Source organism: Manacus vitellinus, unplaced genomic scaffold (genome assembly GCF_001715985.3).
Source record: "Manacus vitellinus isolate BGI_N305 unplaced genomic scaffold, ASM171598v3 scaffold_23_pilon, whole genome shotgun sequence".
In the NCBI taxonomy this organism is placed as follows: Eukaryota; Metazoa; Chordata; class Aves; order Passeriformes; family Pipridae; genus Manacus; species Manacus vitellinus.
The window spans coordinates 7,582,976-7,603,593 of NW_021939718.1; the positions used below are offsets into that span (position 1 = coordinate 7,582,976).

Sequence of the window (20,618 nt, forward strand, 5' to 3'; positions counted from 1 at the left end):
AGGGGATCACCCTTCCCGAAATCTCTGCATTTACAGGAAAACAGTGCATTCATAAGAGAATTAGACCTAGTTTCTCAGCATTCTTATTAGCCACAATATTGCACATTTAAATGAGAATTAGTAACAGGGTGTGTGCTGCTCCATTCATCTTCTTAATGACTTTTGCATTTCTAAATACTTGCAGAATTAGGTATTTAGGGTACAATGGTTGTTACACTCTGGATTTAAGCTATAAGCTGCCCAGAGTGGTTACATTTTATTTAAGACATTTTAAAAGCCTTTTGGTTTGTTCTAACCTCAAATTAGCGTCTGGAGAAATAGTCACACCCTTTTCTCTAAGAGAAATTATTTTAATTTAGTGAGAAAAATAAGATATTTTGGCAAAAGGTTTTACAGGAGTAAAATACAAACAAGAAAAAATATTTGATTAAAACAGCACAAAAAACCCACTTCACAAAAAACACTCACTACAAACAATCAATATATCAGCTTTAGAAAAACACAATTCATTGGTTTTAAGTTACTCACAAGAGAAGGAAAAGAGTAAAAGAAGAAAACAGATTAAAAGAGTAAAGAAAGAGAAAAGAGAGGAGAGGGAGAAAAGGAAAAATTATTACCGTACAAGACCTGATGGTTCATATAGTTCAGGTTGCAGGAGAGAGGAGAGAGAGGAGAGCACAGAGGGACAAACATGGAGTCTCATGTATTTTTATAGTTCAGTTTTCCCTCGCAGGCAGGATACCCAGTCAGTGCCTTCCAGGCCCTAGTGAGTTGTGCTGTAGCAAGTCACAGGCTGCAGGGGTGTGGTGTCAGTGGGCCTTGACTGACAGCCCGGCTGCAGGGCTGCAGCTCTGCTGTGTGCTCTCCATGGGCTGCAGGCCTTGCCCTCTGGCTCTGCCCTGTGCTCGGCGTGGGTTCAGCCATGTTGGCCACAGGCCACAGGCCTTCTGTGTGCTCTCAGTAGGCCTTGTGTGCAGGCCTTACCGTGGACCTGCAGATCTAGGCCCAGTCCTTCTACACACACACACACCCACACCCACACCCTCTCACATTGAGTTGATTCTGACCCATATCAACAATTCAATGAAATTTGGATCCAGTATCTGACATCTCACAGTGGTGCAGAATGGGCATTAGGAAGTGTGGTTGCTACCAGCCCTGACCGAGAGAGTACTTAGACAGCCAGATTTGCAGTTCCTGCACATGAAGAAGCTGGAGTTTAATAACCTGAGTTTAACAGCCATTTGCCTCAGCTGAGATAATGGCAGGATGGTTGTGTTTCCCAATGAAGCATCCTTCCTAACTGGTGCTCCGGATAGGAAGCCATGAGCATGTCTCAAGGCAGCTTTGTTACTGGACAAGTCATCAATATTTTTCTCTTACAGAAAACAGCTATCCTCTCTCTGTTATGTTTGTGTTGCTGCTTCACATTTCAATAAGCACAAGAGCACTTCTCTGGGAGAATGGAAGAAATAACGCTGGTAAATAAGGAGTCATGGCAGCCAGGCACACAGCTATCAGCTAGTTTAGCAGTGACAGGTTCTCCCATTCAAATCCTGCTTTAGGCCTCAAGTCTGCTTGAAGATGAAGTTTAGTGGATCCACTTCTGGGAATGCAATGGCTCCCACTTCTGGTGTAGGCACATCCAACTCTGAGTGTATGGGCAGTAAGGGGACTGAAGCAGATTGAATGGAGGTCACTGCACAGAGCTATAGGCAAAGCCTTTATTTTCCTTCACACTTAAACCTGAAGTTCTCTCTAAATCCCTTTTCTCTTTTGCCCCCTGTTTTCTGTTTTTAAAACAGATTTCTGGTATTTAATGTAATGTCTCCAGGGCGAAGACAGATATTTGCATTTCTGAGAAAGAGCAGAAAGATCAGGGTATTGGTTTGACATCTGCAGAGGTCAGTGCAGTCTCAGACAGAATGTGAGGGTTGTAAGGACTTCCAACTTTTCCTCTCATAGTTACTGGAGAGTGGAGGCATCAGAAACACTCTCAGATAAATGCTCCTGGCCTAGACATTGCAACAGCAAAATGTCTCTCTCTGTCAGAAAACCCAGAAAAATGAGCATGATTTTTGTTTCATGCTCATTTATGGAATTTCACCTGCCTCCAAAAGCAATACATTTGACTCTCAGATCCTTTTATTAGTGCCCGTGGCCCATTAGAAGTTAAACAGTTAAACAGTCCTTCTTTATAGCCATCCAGCCACAACAGATGAATTTGTTTAGTAACTTTCTATTAATGTAGTTTGTCATTATCCCTACATTTCTTTATCTAGTCCCTGAAACCTTTTTCATCTTTGGCTACTCTAATTCTAAAAGAGATTTCTCTGACACAATAAGATCTGAGTTTAGCATCAGATCTGCACTTGCTGCGCATGTCATTCTTTCAGTTTCTCTGCATCTTTCAGCAGACAAAACTCTGTTTTGTCCAAATGTTCTCTTTCAGGCTTGCTAAATTCTTCATAACCATGAAGAATTTCTTTTGCTACTCACTCTGCCCTTCTCTCCCACAGTCACTTGGAAAGGAGAAGATTGTTCAGCAGCATCGAATAGATGCAGTTCCAGCTTAGACCTCCCTGGAGGTCACTGCCCTTTTGGCTGCTCTTGCTCCTGTCCAGGGCCTCAAAAAGTACCCTACTGTTAGTAATATTTTCCTAGTCCTGAGTTACTAAAACCTCAGCAACAGCCTTTGAAGCGAAACAGGCTGAACATGACCCAAAGGGCACAGGCTGCACTTTGTCAGAGCTGCTAGTGGGTGTTTTGTGCTGATGGTTTGTGACTCACAGGCCGGTGCTGCTGTTTGAATAGCAAATAGCAGCACAAAGCTGACTTATTTTTAGTGAGTTTCTGCTTGATAAGGTGTACCTGTCCAGAAATCACTGGTTTTTGTCCTTGTAAGAGTTAATATAATAAAATACTGCAGTGAAGTCTGGTATAGACAACGGAATGACAAATTGCCATGTCTTCCAAGGACGGCAATGTTTCAGCTATAAAACTGAAGTGCAGACATAAAAATCCCACCATTCATTCTGACTTCATAAAGTTATAGGCCATTTCATAGTAGCAATTGTATTCTACCTCCTCTTATTCTCATTACTACAGAGCTGATCTGAATGAGAAATTAGAACTTTAGAACAAAATGCAAACTGCAAGTTACCACAATGCTCTGTACTTGACCTTTTTATCACCACTTCATTGCCCGTTCCCCAAGCACCTTCTTCGTCTCCCAGCGCCTGACCAGGTCAGTGAGAGCCCTCTCTGATGACCATTTCCACTTATCTCCCTCCACATGGAATTACAAGGTGAGGTTCTCTCCTCTTCTTGCTCTACCCTGAGCACTCACAGACCCCTCCAAACAGGGATGGGGATGCTGAGCAGACCTGGTAGCCAGCAGCTCTGAGCCTGAGGTCAAGTCCTTCCTCAGCCTCTGGTGCAAAGAGTGACCACGGAACAAAGTAAGGGCAAAACACAAAGGCACAAGATCAGCATCAGCAGACTCAGCTATTTAACCATTCTTTGCATTTCACAGAGCAATAATGTCTGTGTCATCTATGGGTGAGCAGAAAACACAGCGCTGAGAGGCTGCTCAGTGCCATAAGGAAGGAAAAAGCACAACTGTTTGCCTGATCTTTTCTTCTGAACCCACAGCACTCGCAGATCCCTCTTTGTCCACAGTCTACTCCGTGTTTAACTGGCCCTCCTGTTCCAGTCTCACCATCTGAAACTTCCATCGCCACTGACTGCTTCCTATTGTACCCGTGGGACACCAAGGACAACCTATTTCATTCCCCTTTTTAGCAGCCTTCTAAATATTTGAATGCTTTCTTGTCTCCCCCAGGCTGTTGTTTTGTCAATTAGGTGAACCCTACTCTTTGTATCTTCTCTCCAAGTGTGGTCACGGACTCTGAAGTTATTTCACGTCTTTCTTTAAATCCTTTGCCTGTTAGGGACCTGCTTGCTGAGGTGAGGCCTCCAAACCAATGGCTTCTGGCCTCCCCCTTCCCAAGTGCTAGGGTGACACCACTGACTCAGCAGCCCAGTTCACAGTCAGCTGTGTCTGTTTTTTTCCACCAAAATGATGTGATGCACTTTCTTAATGAATCTCATCTGGCTAGTTGTTCTTCTACTTCTGTAAGATAAAGAGGGTTTAGGGTTTGGAAAAAAACCTCAAGCATGTTCCTGCTCTATATTACATAGCAAAGAGACATCATCAATGTTTAAACTTCAGGAAGACAATACTTTCTCAGAAGCCTCCAGCTTCCTGCAAATTGGTGACTAAGGACTTAACTAAATCACTTTGTTGGTGCAAATCACTTAGAGAGTTATGAAATCCCTCCCTCTCCCACTCTCCACTTTCTGTGTTGGCATCCCCTGTACCAGTGGTCATCTTTGAGGTGCTGAAATGTAAACAATCTAATAAAGAAAATCAATTTGTGGAAGCATTTGTATTCTGCCCTTCAGATATCTGTCTGAGTTAAAACCACCTCACTGTACAAACCAGGGTCAACATTAAACGTCTGCTCAAAAGGATAAGCCCTTGAATTAATCCAGAGTCTGCAGCTGAAACAACCTACGTCAAAGAAAGGCCAGGAGCCACCAAGGCTGGATGACAAAGTCTTTGTCATGAAGCCAGTAACATAGTTTTAGTCATGAGGGATTAGATCCCCTCCTTTTTTTTTTTTGATGAAAATCTAGTTAAACAAGGTTTGTTCACAAGCCTTGAAGAATACAAACAACCATCCAGGGCACTGTTTTTAACGCTGAGTCGTATTTAAACACTGACCCTGCAGAGCTGCCCACCTTATAGGATTTGCAAAGCTGTGAACTTCAGCTCTTGCTGCTCTGTCATTCATTTTCTCCCATCGCTTTTTCCCAGACCAAGAGGAACCCTATCTGGTGTGCAGATCTTTGCCTAATTAAAACCATTTAATGAGTGGGACAAACACCATTCTACAAGCCATTTACTACACCCGTTAAAATAGACACAACCATGACTAAAGTTACCTTAAATCATTTTCCCTGATTAAGTGCATGTGCTGAATATGGCTCTAGTAGTAAAGTGCAGAACAGACTCCAGTGCCCAGAACTGTTCTTCCCCTATAAAAGAACAGACAACATAAACACCTTTCTAGCTGTTTCAAGAGGCTTTGGGTCAGCCCATACTTGACTTAAAGTTGCTGTAGGTACAAGATATAGGCTGAAACTGGAGCTAGAAATAGAAATGAGGTTACTCCTTTAAGATCTGTTAGTGGCTTAACCTCTGAGAAGCTTTAATAAATCACTCCATTATTCACTATTTAAATAAGAATAGATAAATGAAGCTTCTTACTTGTCTTTAATCAGCCATTAAACCACCTTTAATGAAGTTCTGATTACTGATTATTGCCTGGAGGAAAAATGGTGTAAATAGATAAATAATCACCATGGAAGCCTTTGTGTCACTGAAGTCAATGAAGAAGAATTTAATTGATTTCATACCCATGACCTCTAGGAGACAACAATTTCCTATGCTCTGTGTTATTAGTGACTGAAATTTCACAACATGGTAGGTGACATATTGCTTATTGTCTGTGATCTGGCTAAAAAAACACTACAAGATTTGTAAATAAGGCAGCATTCAAATATTTTGCTAATTTTTTTCTTTTCTGTGCACTCTTCCAAAGGGACAGTTATATATAATAGGGCCTGTATTTCAATTTGATGGAGTAGTTTCTCTTGAAAATGTAGATGAGTTGAAACTAAAACACATACTCTGCAGAAATGTGTCACTTGTAACGACAGTTTTTAAATGGAAAAAAAAATCTTCAGTAGTTTTGAATTATTGCGTATGAATCTTTTAAAGTTAGATTGAAACAATGTATGTATATATTTAGTATATCATTATAGCATTTTAATTATGCCATGCAAATTTATGAAAAATCTAATAAAACCTTACCAGTCTCTGTCTTTTTAGTTTGTTTCAGTGTTGATATTGACAGGTACAGGCAGAGTTTTTGTTATTTTTTCAGTGATAACAACACTGAAAGAAAAGCAACTGTATTTATTTCATCAATACCATGCAGGTGACCAAAACAGAAGGGTGATTTCTAAGGTTTCAGCTGTCACTAACATTTGTTCTCAGCCTGAGCATGAAAGGTTGGAGGTGGGGAAAGTAGTCTGTGTGTCCAGAATAAGATTTTCTGCCTTGGGTATGCTAATCTTCCATATCTTGAATTGTCCCAGTGTGCTAATTAGACTTGCTCCTGGCTTTGAAGATGGTACACATTTATGGAAAATAACATCATGCTTTACCAGGAAACGTGTTTGATTCTCTCTACTCACTCTCTACTCACATGTTTTCAGTGGGATAATGAAGCAGAAAAATAAGAAGATAAAATATGAAGTTTGGGAAAATGTCTGCCTCTTTTCTGCTATGTACATAGAAAAAAGCAAGTGTAGGTGTGCCTACAGACAGCACCAGCTTTGGCAGGCAGCTGGACTGGGCTAAGAGCCTTTGTATATTTACGCAAACAAGATGGTGCATGAATTTATGTGACATTATTTTAGTCCAGACAGAACCTCATCTGGAAAGGCTGGTGATGAAACATTCTACCAGCAACCTATCATAACAGTTATAAGATGTAATGAGGAAAATCAGCTGAAGTGGAATGGTTGTTCTCCTAGTGACTATGGGTAATTTTTTTTTTGCTATAGTAAGATGTTGCAATCTAATGCATTAGTAAGACATATCTGTAATTCCATCTGTTTGATGCCAATTTAGAAACTCATCAAAACTCATTATTAGAGCTGTACTCAGGGATCTCACTGAATATTTGTGGGAATTATTTAGACAAATACATGGGAAAGGTGGTAAACACATTTAGAAAACCACATTTAGACAAACACACTGCTCAGGTAATTTGGCTGCCCCATCTCTGGAAGTGTTCAAGGCCAGGTTGGATGGGGCTCTGAGCAACCTGGTCTGGTTGAAGGTGTCCCTGCTTATGGCACAGAACTGAAATGAGATGATCTTTAAGGTCCCTTCCAGCCCAAACCAGTCTGTGATTTTATGATTCTATGATGCTATTAAAATTGCCTCAGATGTTTGAAATGCTGCTGGAAGGCTGTAAGGGTGTTACCCTTAACCTTTCAAAGGTTTTCCTTCATATAAATAACACCACTGTCATTACAGACACAGTTTATTCTCTGTGAAATTGACACTGTAAGCAGGATGCATTTTGTGTGCAGAGAGATTCTGGATATGGATTGGAATTAGGTAAGAACAGATGTCACATTAATATTTGGCTGCTGAGAAGACAGATGAGTGATTGCAGCATGGAAGCATTAGGCAAATTGATAATGTGCTTCCCAACACCTGCTGCTGTTGTTTCCTTTTGCCAGATTGAATATAGCAATGACATAAAGAAGAAAGGTGTATTACAGTTCATAGTTCTCAGTAATAGTCAATAATAGTCAGTTTCAGCATTTTATGCATGTTCCTATTCATCATGCACCAATATGCAACAACCAAAACCAAGAAATCATTAAGTCTGGGGGGAGGGGGGGGGGGCGGGGGGGGGGGGGGGGGGGACAGGAAGAAAAAAAAAGAAAAAATCCTGCAGAGCAATAAATTATCCATTTTTCTGGAGGGAAGCTCATTCAACCCCTAATGATCTGCAGCAATGAAAAACCCAGGTGACATTTTAAATCTTTCTTTTTCCCCAGGCTGGAATTTCCCAACGACTTAGATATGAATCATCAGGACTTAAGTCAGCAGGCTCACTTTTGCTGTGGTCCAAACTAGAATGGGAAAGGAACCCCCAAGGTATTCACCAGCAGATCAATATCCTGCAAGAAATACATCCCAACATAACACACAAAGCTTTTGCAACTAAACAAGACTCCCTCAAAGCAAGGAAAAGCATCAAAACAGAACATATATTCTTTTCTACTTACATTGACTTATAGCATCACTTCCACAGCAACGACTTTGCTTTGTTTCTCTACTTCTCCACCTGCCTTTGGCTAGTTTTGAGTTTATTGAGTATCAAACTGTTGGTGTGTTATCACTCATGTACTTTGTATCCACCTGACTGAACCACTCAGAACTAACCCCACACTGACAAGCCAGCTCACAGTCTTTCAGATCCTGAAAGGCTGGTGATTCAAAAGTTGTCTGATATTGGTTTCAGAATGCATAAACATAAAATATTAAAACCTGATGCTTCAAAAGCTTACATGGGAGCAATTCAACATTTACCTGAAATGTTCCTTTCAAGTCTATTTCATCTATATTGAATGGATATCCATTAATTGAATTAATTGCTGAGAATATTGTGATCTTTCTTCTGAGGTAGAATTGTACTCATATTAGTGAAAATTGCTCCCTATCAATTTAGGTGAAGACTCCTTGCCTGATGAGCGCACTGGGAAGAAAAAAGAATGAAGAGATAATTTGCTGGTTTGATCCAGATCCTAAATTCAATCCTGGTATTATTTCACTCAGCCACACCGTATTACCATCTGTTTTAGGCACAAAGCCACATGCTGGTACCCAGTGAGTCCTGTGAGTGTGTGTCTGTGTCTGTGTCTGTCTGTCTGTCTATCAGTCAGAGACTAGCTAACTATTTTCAATTTAAAACAGGATTTGCACCTTCTGAATCACGCGTCACCACTGTATCACCAGTAAACACTCACAATTTCTCTTTGTCTGCAGAAAAAGACAGCTCCTGCTGGCAACACTGGGAGCCAGTGTTTAGAGTTTCATTTTGACAGATAGAGGAAAAAGATGTGGAAGATCTCTATGAGCAAGGACTCAGAATAACTGGGACAACAGAAAAAAATAGTTCAGAAAACCAGTTGCTTCGACGTAGAGGGAGTATGCCTGTACCTCACTTTATATGTTTGTCTCCAGTTCCAGTTGGAAGCTGCACATTCTGGGCAGGCTGAGAGGTGCCAGTGTTTTTCTGACAAGCAGGCTCAGGGACAAACAGCACGTCTGCTGGTGCCTCTCCAATAGCTCATCTGTCACACTCAGGTTCAATCACTTCAGAGGCAACAGAAAGATGACCCTCTGCTCCAGGCCAGCAGCCCCTTGTCCTCACACAGAGCAGCCAGGCCTAGATAGTCACTTTCTTCCCAGCTCCATGCTGAGAATGCCAAGGAGCTGGCTCAGTATCAGCCACTTGCTGCAGACCCTTCTTATGGTGTGGGCTCGGGTTTACACCTGAAGAGGAAAGAAAAATAATTGGGGCAGTACAAGTAGTGCTGGTGGCCATTGCTATGTGCCAGCCAGTGAAAACATGATTTAAAAAGGAGAAGAAAATGAGGTTAGACTAGTTAAAGCACCATTTCTGGTATCTGCAACAATTCTGACAATATAAATTAGGTACCAGTTCCAAAGTCCCAGCTGGGGATTGTTCATTGCACCTGTGAAAATGCAGTTTTTCTAAGAGACTTGCAAATAAACTCTTTGTCCTAATGGAGAAACCCAAACTGCCTGACAGCAGCCATATTCTTATAGAGACAGAGTTTTTTTTCTTCTTTCTTGAAGGGTCATGTATCCGTCCTTTTTAGCATGATTTTCCCTTTCATTTTTTATGCATACTGTTGTGTGTAGCTGTAGGTAGTTTTTACGTCATTTCCTACTTTATTAGTAATTTTCATTCAGTTCCACACTTCCTGTTTGAGACTGATGAAGGACTTTGTCCATGTATTCTTACAGTGGTCAGGTCTCCTCTATGGTGATTTATCCCAGCCACTTCCAGGAACAGTTTGGAGAACATCTCAGCACAGTTTAACAGTTTACTCAGAGATAAACTGCCTCAGATTAGAATTGCACATTTCTCTGATGGCATCTGCTGTACAGGATGCTGACTGATGTGTGTACTAAAAATATCAAGAACAGCAGCAGAACCTTGTATTTTTGTATTCAGGAAACCCAAAACTAACCTTATTTCCCTCTGGCACTAGTAGTTGCAGAAAGAGCAATTGTTTAAGAAATAAATTTTGGAAGTGTAAAGCTCCAGGAACCAGAACATTACTAACCACAATCTGCAAAATTCTGTAAGACCTACCGTGACAAAAGTAACAGAGGCACAAGTGATGCTGCATTCCTTTGGACATTTAGTGATTCATCTGCATCAACCTGCATGACTGGTCACCTTTGGATGGGGACAAATCTGTTGGGAATATGCTTGACTTCTTGAGGTGCTGTGACCTTCACTGGCTCTGCTCTGACATCAGCTCCACACTGTGTTAAACAGCAGGATTAGAAATGAGCCATCAGTGTTTCAAAAGCACTCAAGCTCCCTTTGAGACTTGAAAACCTCAAAAAACCCCAAGAAAACAAAGAAAATCAAACATATATGCTTACACACAATAATGGATTATCGAAAACTTCCAAATTTACCATATTGAAGTGTTTAGTCCAAACATTTCTCATTTATTTTCTAGCTAGAACTCATAATAGACTGAGGGGGGTAATCACCAAGTTCATTACTGTGTGTTTCTCTGTTTGAAAGATTTCATTTAAGACTTAATGCTTTGAAATAGGTAAACTATGCATTTAATCAGAGAGCATCACATTCTATAACCCCTTTTCCAATCACTGCTGCAATTATAGCAAACCACACTCAGAAGCAGGTAGTAGCTAGTGATAATTTTCTGGTTTAAAATTTCAGACTTAATAAAGAAAATTTAATTAGAGTTTGTAGCCATTTAAGTGTCTAGAATATTGTCTTTAAGACAGTGGAGGAAACAGTTTATTTTTGTTTTGATTCTGTGAGGTCTTTTTACTGAATATTCTTTTGAATTAAATATGGTTTGCTTTCAACCTGGGTGACCCCAATTTCTCCAAGATCCACACATAGAATTTCCATCAGAGAAAAAAAAAAGAAAGCTGGCAACCAATCCTTTGACAGTACCACCTCTCTGCTAATTCTTCATTTTTTCACCATCTAATTCTCATCACCCAAATTTGTACAGTCCATTGCTAATGTCATTCTGGTTAATCTTCACCCTGGGGATATCTTGGATAATTTGAATTCTTCATAACTGCAGTCAGAACTTGTGATTGCATTTTTCCCTTCAGTCTCGATGTATGGGGGGATAGGAAAGGGCTTTACTCTTCAAGCAGCACTTTGGCATCACGGAAAAATACCTCTGGGAGTAAAATTCACCATGTAAAACTAAGTGTAGTGCTCTGAGCTTTCTTAGTACTTCCACAGATGACCTTGGAATGATGGCTTACAGTGCAGTTCACTGGCTCATTGCCAGATCACAGGGGTTGTCTCAGTGCAGTATTTGCCTCCACTGATTGCTTTTATCCCTTTCATTTCCTCCATGATGCAAGCAAACATTTTTCCTTAGATCAAACAGCCCCCAGCCAACAATCCCACATCTTTTGTATCACTATTTCTCTTACTGCTTGGACTGGACAACAAAAGCTGCCACAAAAAAACCAAAATTGAGCAGACTGGAAACTCGTCTGTGTGGCCAATAAAATTCTTCCATGAGGGAGAACATGTCCCTCCCAGAGAGCAGAAACCATACATATGGGACAAGACCTCACCTTAGCACAGTGAAGTTCACTCTGTAACCACGAGTGGATCTGCACAGAACAATTCCCCAAGCCTGGTCCCAGATGCTGCTGCTGGCACTATGTAGGGGTAGGGAATTGTCTCTGTCCCTCACACTGTAGGATGTCTGATACAGTCCTAGTGACAAACACCACTGGAAAAGGGCTTCCTGGTTTCCCAGTCACCCAAATGTGACTGAAACACACAGCTTGTATTTAACTACACCAATTTCACTGTAGTTAGCTCTGATTGCTCTTCTCCCTGAGCTCCACAACGCATCAGGAATTCAGCACAGGAAACCAGGGGATAAAGTAATGGTGTACTGAACATAACTCTCTGATCTGTAAGACTTTAAACCTGGACACTAAGGCACAAAACATGACTGGCAAGCTGGTTAGTGCTTTAAACACCCAGAGAGGACAGTGATGTCTTAATGTTGATTGTGATCTTACCTGACACTGAAAGAAAAGATTCCCCGTAAATCCTTCCATCCACGGAAAAATGCAAAGTGTGTGACAGAGTTGTACCATAAGCAAAGGGAGGAATATGTAACTAGAGTCATGTTGCAGCCAGTATTTGATAAACCCCTCCGAAGCAGTGGAGCTACTTCACTACTTGTACGGGGCCAAGGGGAGAGGACTGGGAGGAAAAATTTCTCCTTCACCATGACTTCTCACCTAAGACTATCACCATGCAAGTCCCATGTCCAAATTATATCATGCTTCTAGAAAAGAAAGTCTGCAGAAGTAAAGTTTCAAACAAATCAGAGAGGCCAATGAATTTGAGTTTTGTTTATGGGTCACATTTTGACATTATCACAGCCATAGTGAACATTTTTCTTCCAATATGCTTTTCCTAAAAACAAAAATGATTCCTCTTCTTCTCTCAAAACACTATTTTGGGACAAGAAAGATTGATTTACCAGCATGTTGCTTCAGCAGTACTGTGTTTTTTCATGCAAAATTATTTTGCCAACATTTGTTTTATGAATTTTACATCTCTTTAACAGAAGAGGCAGGAAGAAATAATTGTCTTTATCTTTACATTTGTGGCTTCACCTTACTGAAGGGGCCTTGGGAGAAGGCAGAAGTGAACTGCCACTGATAACTTCAACTTGGTAACATATGCTTAATATTTTCTATAAACAGAAAAGTTGAAATTTGGGGTACAACTGTCCAAAACCATATCAAGGCACACTAACCTTAGTACATGATATGCAAAATTTGCCAGAATTGTGCTGATCCTTGTTTTTTTTTGAGATCAAAAGGCCAATGACTAAATTGCCACCTCATTCCACAAAAAAATCCCTCACAGGAAGTATATGTCATTTGTGACTCAAGGAAAGCTGGAGTCTTAGTTGTGCAAAAGAGACAGCATGAAGTACAGTGTAAATGTTAAGATTGAAACTATTCCTGTTACTCCTGTGTGGACAGACCTGTTTAACATCCACATCCAGTGCTGCTTCACTTTACATTATATCATTGTGTGTTTGCTCTTTCATCACCAAAACTTTACTCAAGGCATGTATCAAGTTAGAAACCTTGAAAAATCACTTCTATTTTAAATTCATGTCTTCTCTACCAGGATGCAAGCAAGAAAATGGACTATTTAATTGCCTGTGACATCTCCTTGTGGCATTTCTGGTTCACTTACCTGCTGCACTCTTCTTTGATGAAGACATAAACCAGAGTTCACATTGTGAAACTTGCCCCAGGCTTTCCCCAGCAATACGTGGTAGGCTTGTGCAGCTATGAAACTACAGTGTGTTGGAGAAAAGCTGAAGTCCAAGAGGTCCTGTTTCAATTTGTGCATTATTATCTGTTATACTCAAAATAGATACACTATTTCAAGATATTGGAAAAGGTCATAAACCGTAAGAGGTTTTTCTGTAATGATCTGCATTTGCATAAAGCCAAGATGTGGAAGGAGGAACTCAGTCCTACAAAGGAGAGATGTCTATATGTATTAAATACCATGTCCGTGTGTACAACCATGTGCAACTCATTCAAAGTTAAATTAGGCTCTGTGAAGGATGAACCTACAGTAATGTCAAGCAGAAGTGCAACCCTGTTTGCAGGTGGGCAAGCTAATGTAGCACCTGTAAAGCAGAGACCTGCAACCCATGACCATGCAAATTTCTGTCTTTATTTATAACTACTGTCCATGACATTTCTCTGTCACTCCTTCAGACAGTCAAAAACTCTGTAGATCCTCATGCAAGCAACATTCTACTTGGGTACAGGTTGTAGATTTTCCTCAGGACAATGAAATGCAACATTTATTCCAGCACACATGCTAAATGTGCAAATTGCATCTGTCATAACCTGATGCTGTGCTGGGAGAGAAAGACAAATTACCAAAGACACATGATGGTCTTTCTTTCAGGGAAATCAATGCACTCCCACTAGAGTAACACCTACTGAAGAGATGTAATATTAAATCAACCTCAAAAAATTTAAATTACATATTTGGGGGGGGTTGTAGTTGTTGTTTTGTTTTGCAGATGGTACTACCGGCTGTTGACATTCTATTTTGCTTGTTTTAATCTTTTTTTGCTTTTTTTTCTAACAGTCTTACACACATGAGCTGTATATGAAGATCATAGTACAAAACTGGCACCTCTGACCAGTTTCTGTTCCTGAGAATGAGGGAATGAGGGTTCCTGGCAATAAGGGTATCTCAGTCCTGCTCTCTTGTCCACTGAACCCCACTGACACTCCCTAGTACTGCCATGACTTTTGAGCTTTCAGTCTCAGGAATATTCTTCAGTTTTTGTTTCACTGAATCTTCTACTGAGAGGAGACTTCAGATACATTTTACTTTTATCTCAGACAGCAAATAGATTTGGCGGTGAATTTAGAGAAACTAACTCTGTAGCCTTGGATCCAGGCATTATTCCTCTCCATCCTTAGCAAATGCGTCAGCTGAGCCTCCAGCATGCCAAGGGAGAGACTCTGCCAAATAGGAAGCCTGTAGCTTATGAATGAGCTGTGCTTTAGGAGAAACCTCCCTCACTGAGGGTTCTTCATCAAACAACAGGATGACACTTCTCTTCATGTCTTGAATAGCTTGAAAAACAGCCTTTTGCATAGCATTGTCATCCAGGGGTACCAGTGTTTGACTTACAGATACGGTGAAGGCTCCCTTCCACAGGTCAAAGAGGAGAGATCCTGCTCCCAAAGTAGTCTTTAAATCCTGAAAGCAAACATTAGATATGTTCAGATTCCTACAGTGAGAGGTTAAATTAATTTGACGGGATCACCAACCACTGGTAAACACATTTCATTTCTCTAGCTTCAGTGCTGTTTTAATGTTGTTGTTCTGTTGCCAGTAGAACTGAGTTATGGTCACATTACAGAACAGATGCTAGACAGTCCCCTCAGAGCACAGGGTGCCACAGGTCAAGTGACAGACACATTTGCCTAAGCATCCTAGCCTGACTGGCATTGCCATTGAGCCTATGAGGTGGCTCAAATATGCCTTTCCCACCTACAAGGTACACTGGTGCATTAGTGTGAATAAATGTCAGCCAAAGGCACTATATTCTTTTCTCAACTTGGAGGAATATCAACAACATTGTAAGATTCAGTGTTAAGGAAAGCAATATTTATTTATGTCTTGATCAAGTAGCCTTCAAATACACTGAATGAGTTCTCTAAGAAATCACCAAAACTAGAGAAATTAAAACAATCATAGGTCATGCTACAGTACTGGAAAATAAAATATTAGTTTAAGATAGTACTTCAAGTCCATCTGTAATCAAAAGGAAATGGTATGTTTGCCTTACAAACAAATACAAAAAATTGCTTAACTAATTATGCTAAGACTTACACAGGAATTATAGAAGCATTTGTCCTCAGTATGCCAGAATACATCCTGAAGTATATGAGTTTGGGTTTGTAGTTCCTGAATAATTAGTCAGAAGCCTTTTTTTCTTTCTTTTTTTTTTTTTTGTTAGTTAGTTTGTTTGATTTTTTTTAATTTTTTTTTTCTTTAAATAAAGGAAAGTAAATGTGAGAATTTAAACTTGCATTGATTCCAGCCCCAAATAAAACTGCTGTGGTATTACACAGAACATGGAGAAAATTGCACCACAAATGGTTGTAAAAGATTTTAATTCCAGAGGGAAGAGGAGCAACTTGAGCAGTTTATATGACCGGTTACGGAATTTGATCAGGCAGAAATTATACTCATTTAGACTCCAGAAGCATAGTTTTGCTATAATCAACTTCCTTGAAAGTCTTTTATCACAGGATCTGGGTTTCTTTAATCTTGCTTTATGTCCCTGACTCATATGTCTTTAGCAATTTCACTCAACAGCAACAGAAGTGTTTTTTTCACAGGGAAAAAAAGTCATCATACTCTCAAAACAACCACCAGCTTGACTATCAAAATTCTTCTGGTTACAGCTGGGTACTGTTGTGCACACCCACACATATTTGCCATGCTATCAAGCATTAATCATCATTGATTAATGTTGCTGTGATCATTTACTTTCCCAAGATTGCAGATGGCTGCAGGGATTTACAGCTCCCTGCACGTTGCAGTGGAGTGGACTTTGGAACGTAACGGTCCCTACCAGCACAGAGAGGAGGATTACATCTTAATGACAAGAGAGGGATTCAAATTTTTTGAAGGATTTGCCCAAAATTTTCCTTATGTACCTATTTTTCTCTCATCTGTCTATTCTCGAGTTTATTTTGGAATGGGATAAGAGTACAAGGCTTTAATGAAGACACTGAGTTAGTGACTACACCATCAACATGTTATCTAAAGATATTTTCTTTATGTTTTTTGACTGGAAGAGGAAAGTTAAAGAACAGTACATTTGATTTATTTTCTTTTTAAAAACCCCACACAAATTAGGATTTGTGTAATTCATACATACTTTTATGTATTCCCACAGTTCTGTAGCTTGAATGATCAGGAAGGGGCTTTCATTTGGTCAGCAATGAAGCTGTCAGGTGCCACTCAGATTCTTCAGGCTTCAGGTGGTGAGTACAGCTTCTCACTAAAGTGATGTGAGGCAGGAGGAGAAGACAAGTAGACCTGTACACCCAGGGCTGAGGGGACAATTTGTGTATTTGCAGATTTATTCTGTTCAAGGGCCCAGATACTGTCCTTTGGAGCCTGTCATTTCAGGAGTGTTCCCAGGATGGAGGTCCATCCTTGTTACTGTGCTGGCAAAAACAAATGGCAGAGAGAACTCTTTACTGGGTTTAGAGCTCCTCTACTGCTAGATAGCACCAAGAGGAGCAGTTTTGCTGGGCAAGCAAGGCACAGCCCTAAAAACAGGCACCAACTGTCCTTGTGCCCATCACCCCAAATCCAGGAGAACTGCAGAGAGGACAAACCCTGATTTTAAAACTAAACAGGAAAAATCCTGTGCAGGGACTGGCCTGAAACGCCTGGATGTGATGACCTTTCCCAGTGAGGCAGAAGAGAAGCCCTGTGAATAGCGAACACGGGCTGTCTCACCTGGTGAGATTTTAATGGGCAGAGCCACGTGGCCACCCCACACAGAAACCTTGGCCTTGCACCAGCCAGCCCTGAAACTAACAGATGATGCTCTTCTAAATGGAAAAATAAGTGCTTGGGCTAATACCTCTCCATGATGACAGTAGCCAGAGGCAAAAAGGGATGGTGGGACAGCCCAGCCCACGTGGTGGTGCATCCTGGGCTCTCCAGAGTCATGAGCAGGGTGCCACCAGCCCTCCTACCCTACTCTGGAGGGACAGCAACTCCAGCTCCTTCCTGCAGGTGTGGGGCCAGGCTCCATCGCCCGTGCTTTTGAGGAGCACCAATGCACTGTCTTCCAGAAGCATGGAGACTTGGCAAGCGGAGAGGGACATGGCACTGTGAGTGAGTGCCAGTGGCACTGGATGAGCTGAAGCAAAACATCCCTTTCTGCTTCTTCCTGCCAGTAGGGGCACAACCTACAGGGCTAGGGGACTCTCACCCAGGATTGGCCACTGACCACCCAAGTTCTCCAAATCCTGGCATAGCCCAAGGAAAGGCAGTGAGAGGAGAAGGTGTCACCCAGCTGCAGGCAGTCCATGCTGACTATTCCCACCACTCTGCCCCTCACAGGAAATTTAGCAAGGCATCAGGAGCGGGGATGAGGCACAGAACCACAGACACATAACAGGTGGCCAAGAAAGAGCAACATAGAAATGAAGAAGTTGAAAAAAGGAGACGGTATTTCCATTTTCTCCTGACACCGTGAGTCTGCAGAGGTGGACATCCCATTTAGACATCACTGAGGGGTGGACAATGACATCACTGAGCAGCGGATTGTGATATCGTAGAAGGATGAATTGTGACATGTCAGCCCTCATTTCTTGTATTCAGACGTCAGGAGAGCACTGGCCAGTCTAGCTTGGGACAAAAATGGCCAAAGAGACAGACAGCACCTGCCCTATTTGCCAGGACACTCGGAATGATGTGGCTTCTGCTCTGCCCTGTCGCCACCAGTTCTGCCTGGGCTGCATCCTGCGGTGGACAAGGAGAAATCCATCGTGCCCACTCTGCAGAAGAATGATAGAGACTGTCAGATTTTCTGAGCAGAGTGAACAGGACTACATACAGCTGGTCATCGCCTCACCTGAAGAGTCACCAGAAGGCTATAGACAGGCAGAGAGAGCTCCTGGCCACCTGGAGATCAACAGTCCCCATCTCCCTGTGGTGTCCCCTCCATCTTCTCCACAGGAGACACTGTCCCCAGATGAGCAAGGGGCTTCTAGGCTGGAACTTGTTGGTGACCTCCTGCCCGAGGTCTGGGCAGGACTTTTCCGTCAACAACAGCAGCTCCTGGATCCCGTGCGGCCCTGGCTGCGCCAGAGGTTGGAGGGAATATACTGGGGCCGGTGGTGGTTGATAGAGGCCACAGAGAGCTGCATCCTGCGCTACCTCTGCATCTATGGTCCAGATGCAGAGGTCTTGGTCCAGAGGCTGCTGATCTTCCTGGAGGAGCACACAGCACTGCTGGTCCATGGCCTCATCAATGCTATTGCAGAACAGTGCAATGAGGAGGCCATGAGGCTGCTGCATTCACAGGCTGTTGGGGATGAGGATAGCAGCCCAGCAGCCAGCACCAGCTCCAGCTCCAGCTCCAGTTCCAGCTGGTCCATGTCCAGCAGCGCCCACACGGGCACTCCTGTCAGCTGCTCTGCGGGCTCCAATGTGGAGGAAGAAACTGCTACAGTAGAGACTGCCCCCCACCAGGGTCCCAGCTGCCCCCAACCTGAACCCATCCCTGTAGAGGAGGACCAGCCCCAGGAAGAGCCAGAGCAGGCAGCAGTGGCAGGTCCCTCTGCCCAAGGCAGCAGCCACAGCCACTCCACTCCTGGTCAGGGCAGAGGCTGCTCACCTGGAGCAGCCCGGTGTGCCCAGAAGAGGAGGGCTCCTAGCCCTCTGGGCTCTCCGAAGCCCAGCAAGAAGCCATGACATGGACAGACCTGACCCCTGCAGTCCTGAGGGACACAGATGAAGTGATGAAACTTCATCTCTCTTCATTGCCAATTTCCAATCCAAGAACCACAACCTGAGGCTAATGGAACTCATGGCAGGTTTCAGGAAGTGGCCTCCCCTTTCCATGTCTGGCTTCTTGAAGGGGCCAAGTGAGGTCTCTCTTAGGTCCCACAGAGCCAGGCGTCTGAATAAATCTATAAATATCTGAGTCCCTCAGTAACTGAGAGAGCTTGACATACTGAAACACCAGCATATCTGAAAATCTTGTGCCAGATTCTGTCTGGCTTGTGAAAGGAAAGTTTGGATCAAGCACCACAGAAGCTATGGAGAAAGAGAGTTCCAATACAGTTCTTGCAATTTAATTGTGGTTGAAGTTGATTGTTAAGTCTTTAAGGACCTCAACAAGAACCCAGTAGCTACTAGGCAGCAGTGACTTTGGTCCACAAAGCCTCTTCTGTGAATGGGCAGTCAAGGGCAAACAGACTTAAGGTGGTTGACTCAGTTGTTCTGCTCCAATCAGCACAAAAGTTGTTCCTTGATGACCTCCAAGGAGGAGGCCAATATCAGACAGACAAGGTAAAACTGAAGATTTAGATAAAATGGTGACCAGACATTTACTCTTATTTTTGCTGCTAGAACTTACATTAAGTTGCAATGGCAACTCAGTCTGTATGCTGGATATATGATTTGTGCTATATCAAGCAAAACTTCAAATGTGCTCCAGAGCACATGGGCTCTTAGACAGCCACAAATCACCTGTGCTTGTGAAGATAGATTTGGTGAACCTTGGCATAAGGGAGAAAAAACAATACAAGCATCTACGTGATGAGAGTTCTTAAGGTATGTTACAAATAATAATAAAAAATAATAATAATAATCTCATGTCCATTTTGGTCCATCGCTTTTGGATTTTGGCTCAGATTTCTCCCTCCAAGTGTGGGGTATCTAAAAGAACCTGGTCAGAGAGTACTGCACTCTGACACACACCTGCACAGAGCCATATCTGACTCCAAATCCTTCAGCAGCTTTACTGAGCTCTTTTAAAGCCTCTCTCCTAGGAGAAAACAGCTACTTGTTGATTCCAAGGCTCATGAATTTTCCTTTTTGCCTTCTGGAAAAGGGATGCACCTTGTGTTTGTAAACATCAGAGAGGCACAAGAGAAAAATTTCATGTTTAGATGGTAATTAAGTAAAAGGAAGATCACATGCAAAACTTTCAGAAAAAAATTTGACTGTTTTGCCCCTCTACAAACATTTAATCTTTCTCTGCTGAAATTTCCCCAAAGCACATTTTCTGTCCCTATTGACTGTCTGCTTTCAAGAATTGCTCCAGAAGGATGACACTGTCTGTCTTTTTTTAGCTGCTCAGATCATGTTTTCTATTCTTTCTTGCCTGTGATTTCCTTGCCTTACTGCAACATGCCCAAGAAAACCTATGGGTTTTGGAGGTGATCATTATAATCCAATCTATAAATAATACATCCTTGCAAAGAACACACTGGACCATAATATTTGCACAGGATTTGGTCTGAATGACCTTGATCTGGTTTCTGGAGGGTCATTTTGTAATTTAATGGTTCAGCT

At 42.1% G+C, this 20,618-nt stretch overlaps 1 protein-coding gene across 1 annotated transcript; it reads left to right on the plus strand.

Moving 5' to 3' along the window:
• The first annotated feature begins 17,916 nt into the window (after nucleotides 1–17,916).
• Nucleotides 17,917–19,010, plus strand: LOC108639695 (E3 ubiquitin-protein ligase Topors-like). Its single transcript, XM_018072793.1, has one exon. The coding sequence runs from the start codon at nucleotides 17,955–17,957 to the stop codon at nucleotides 19,008–19,010; it is 1,056 nt and encodes a 351-aa protein (XP_017928282.1). The 5' UTR covers nucleotides 17,917–17,954.
• Nucleotides 19,011–20,618: the final 1,608 nt, after the last annotated feature.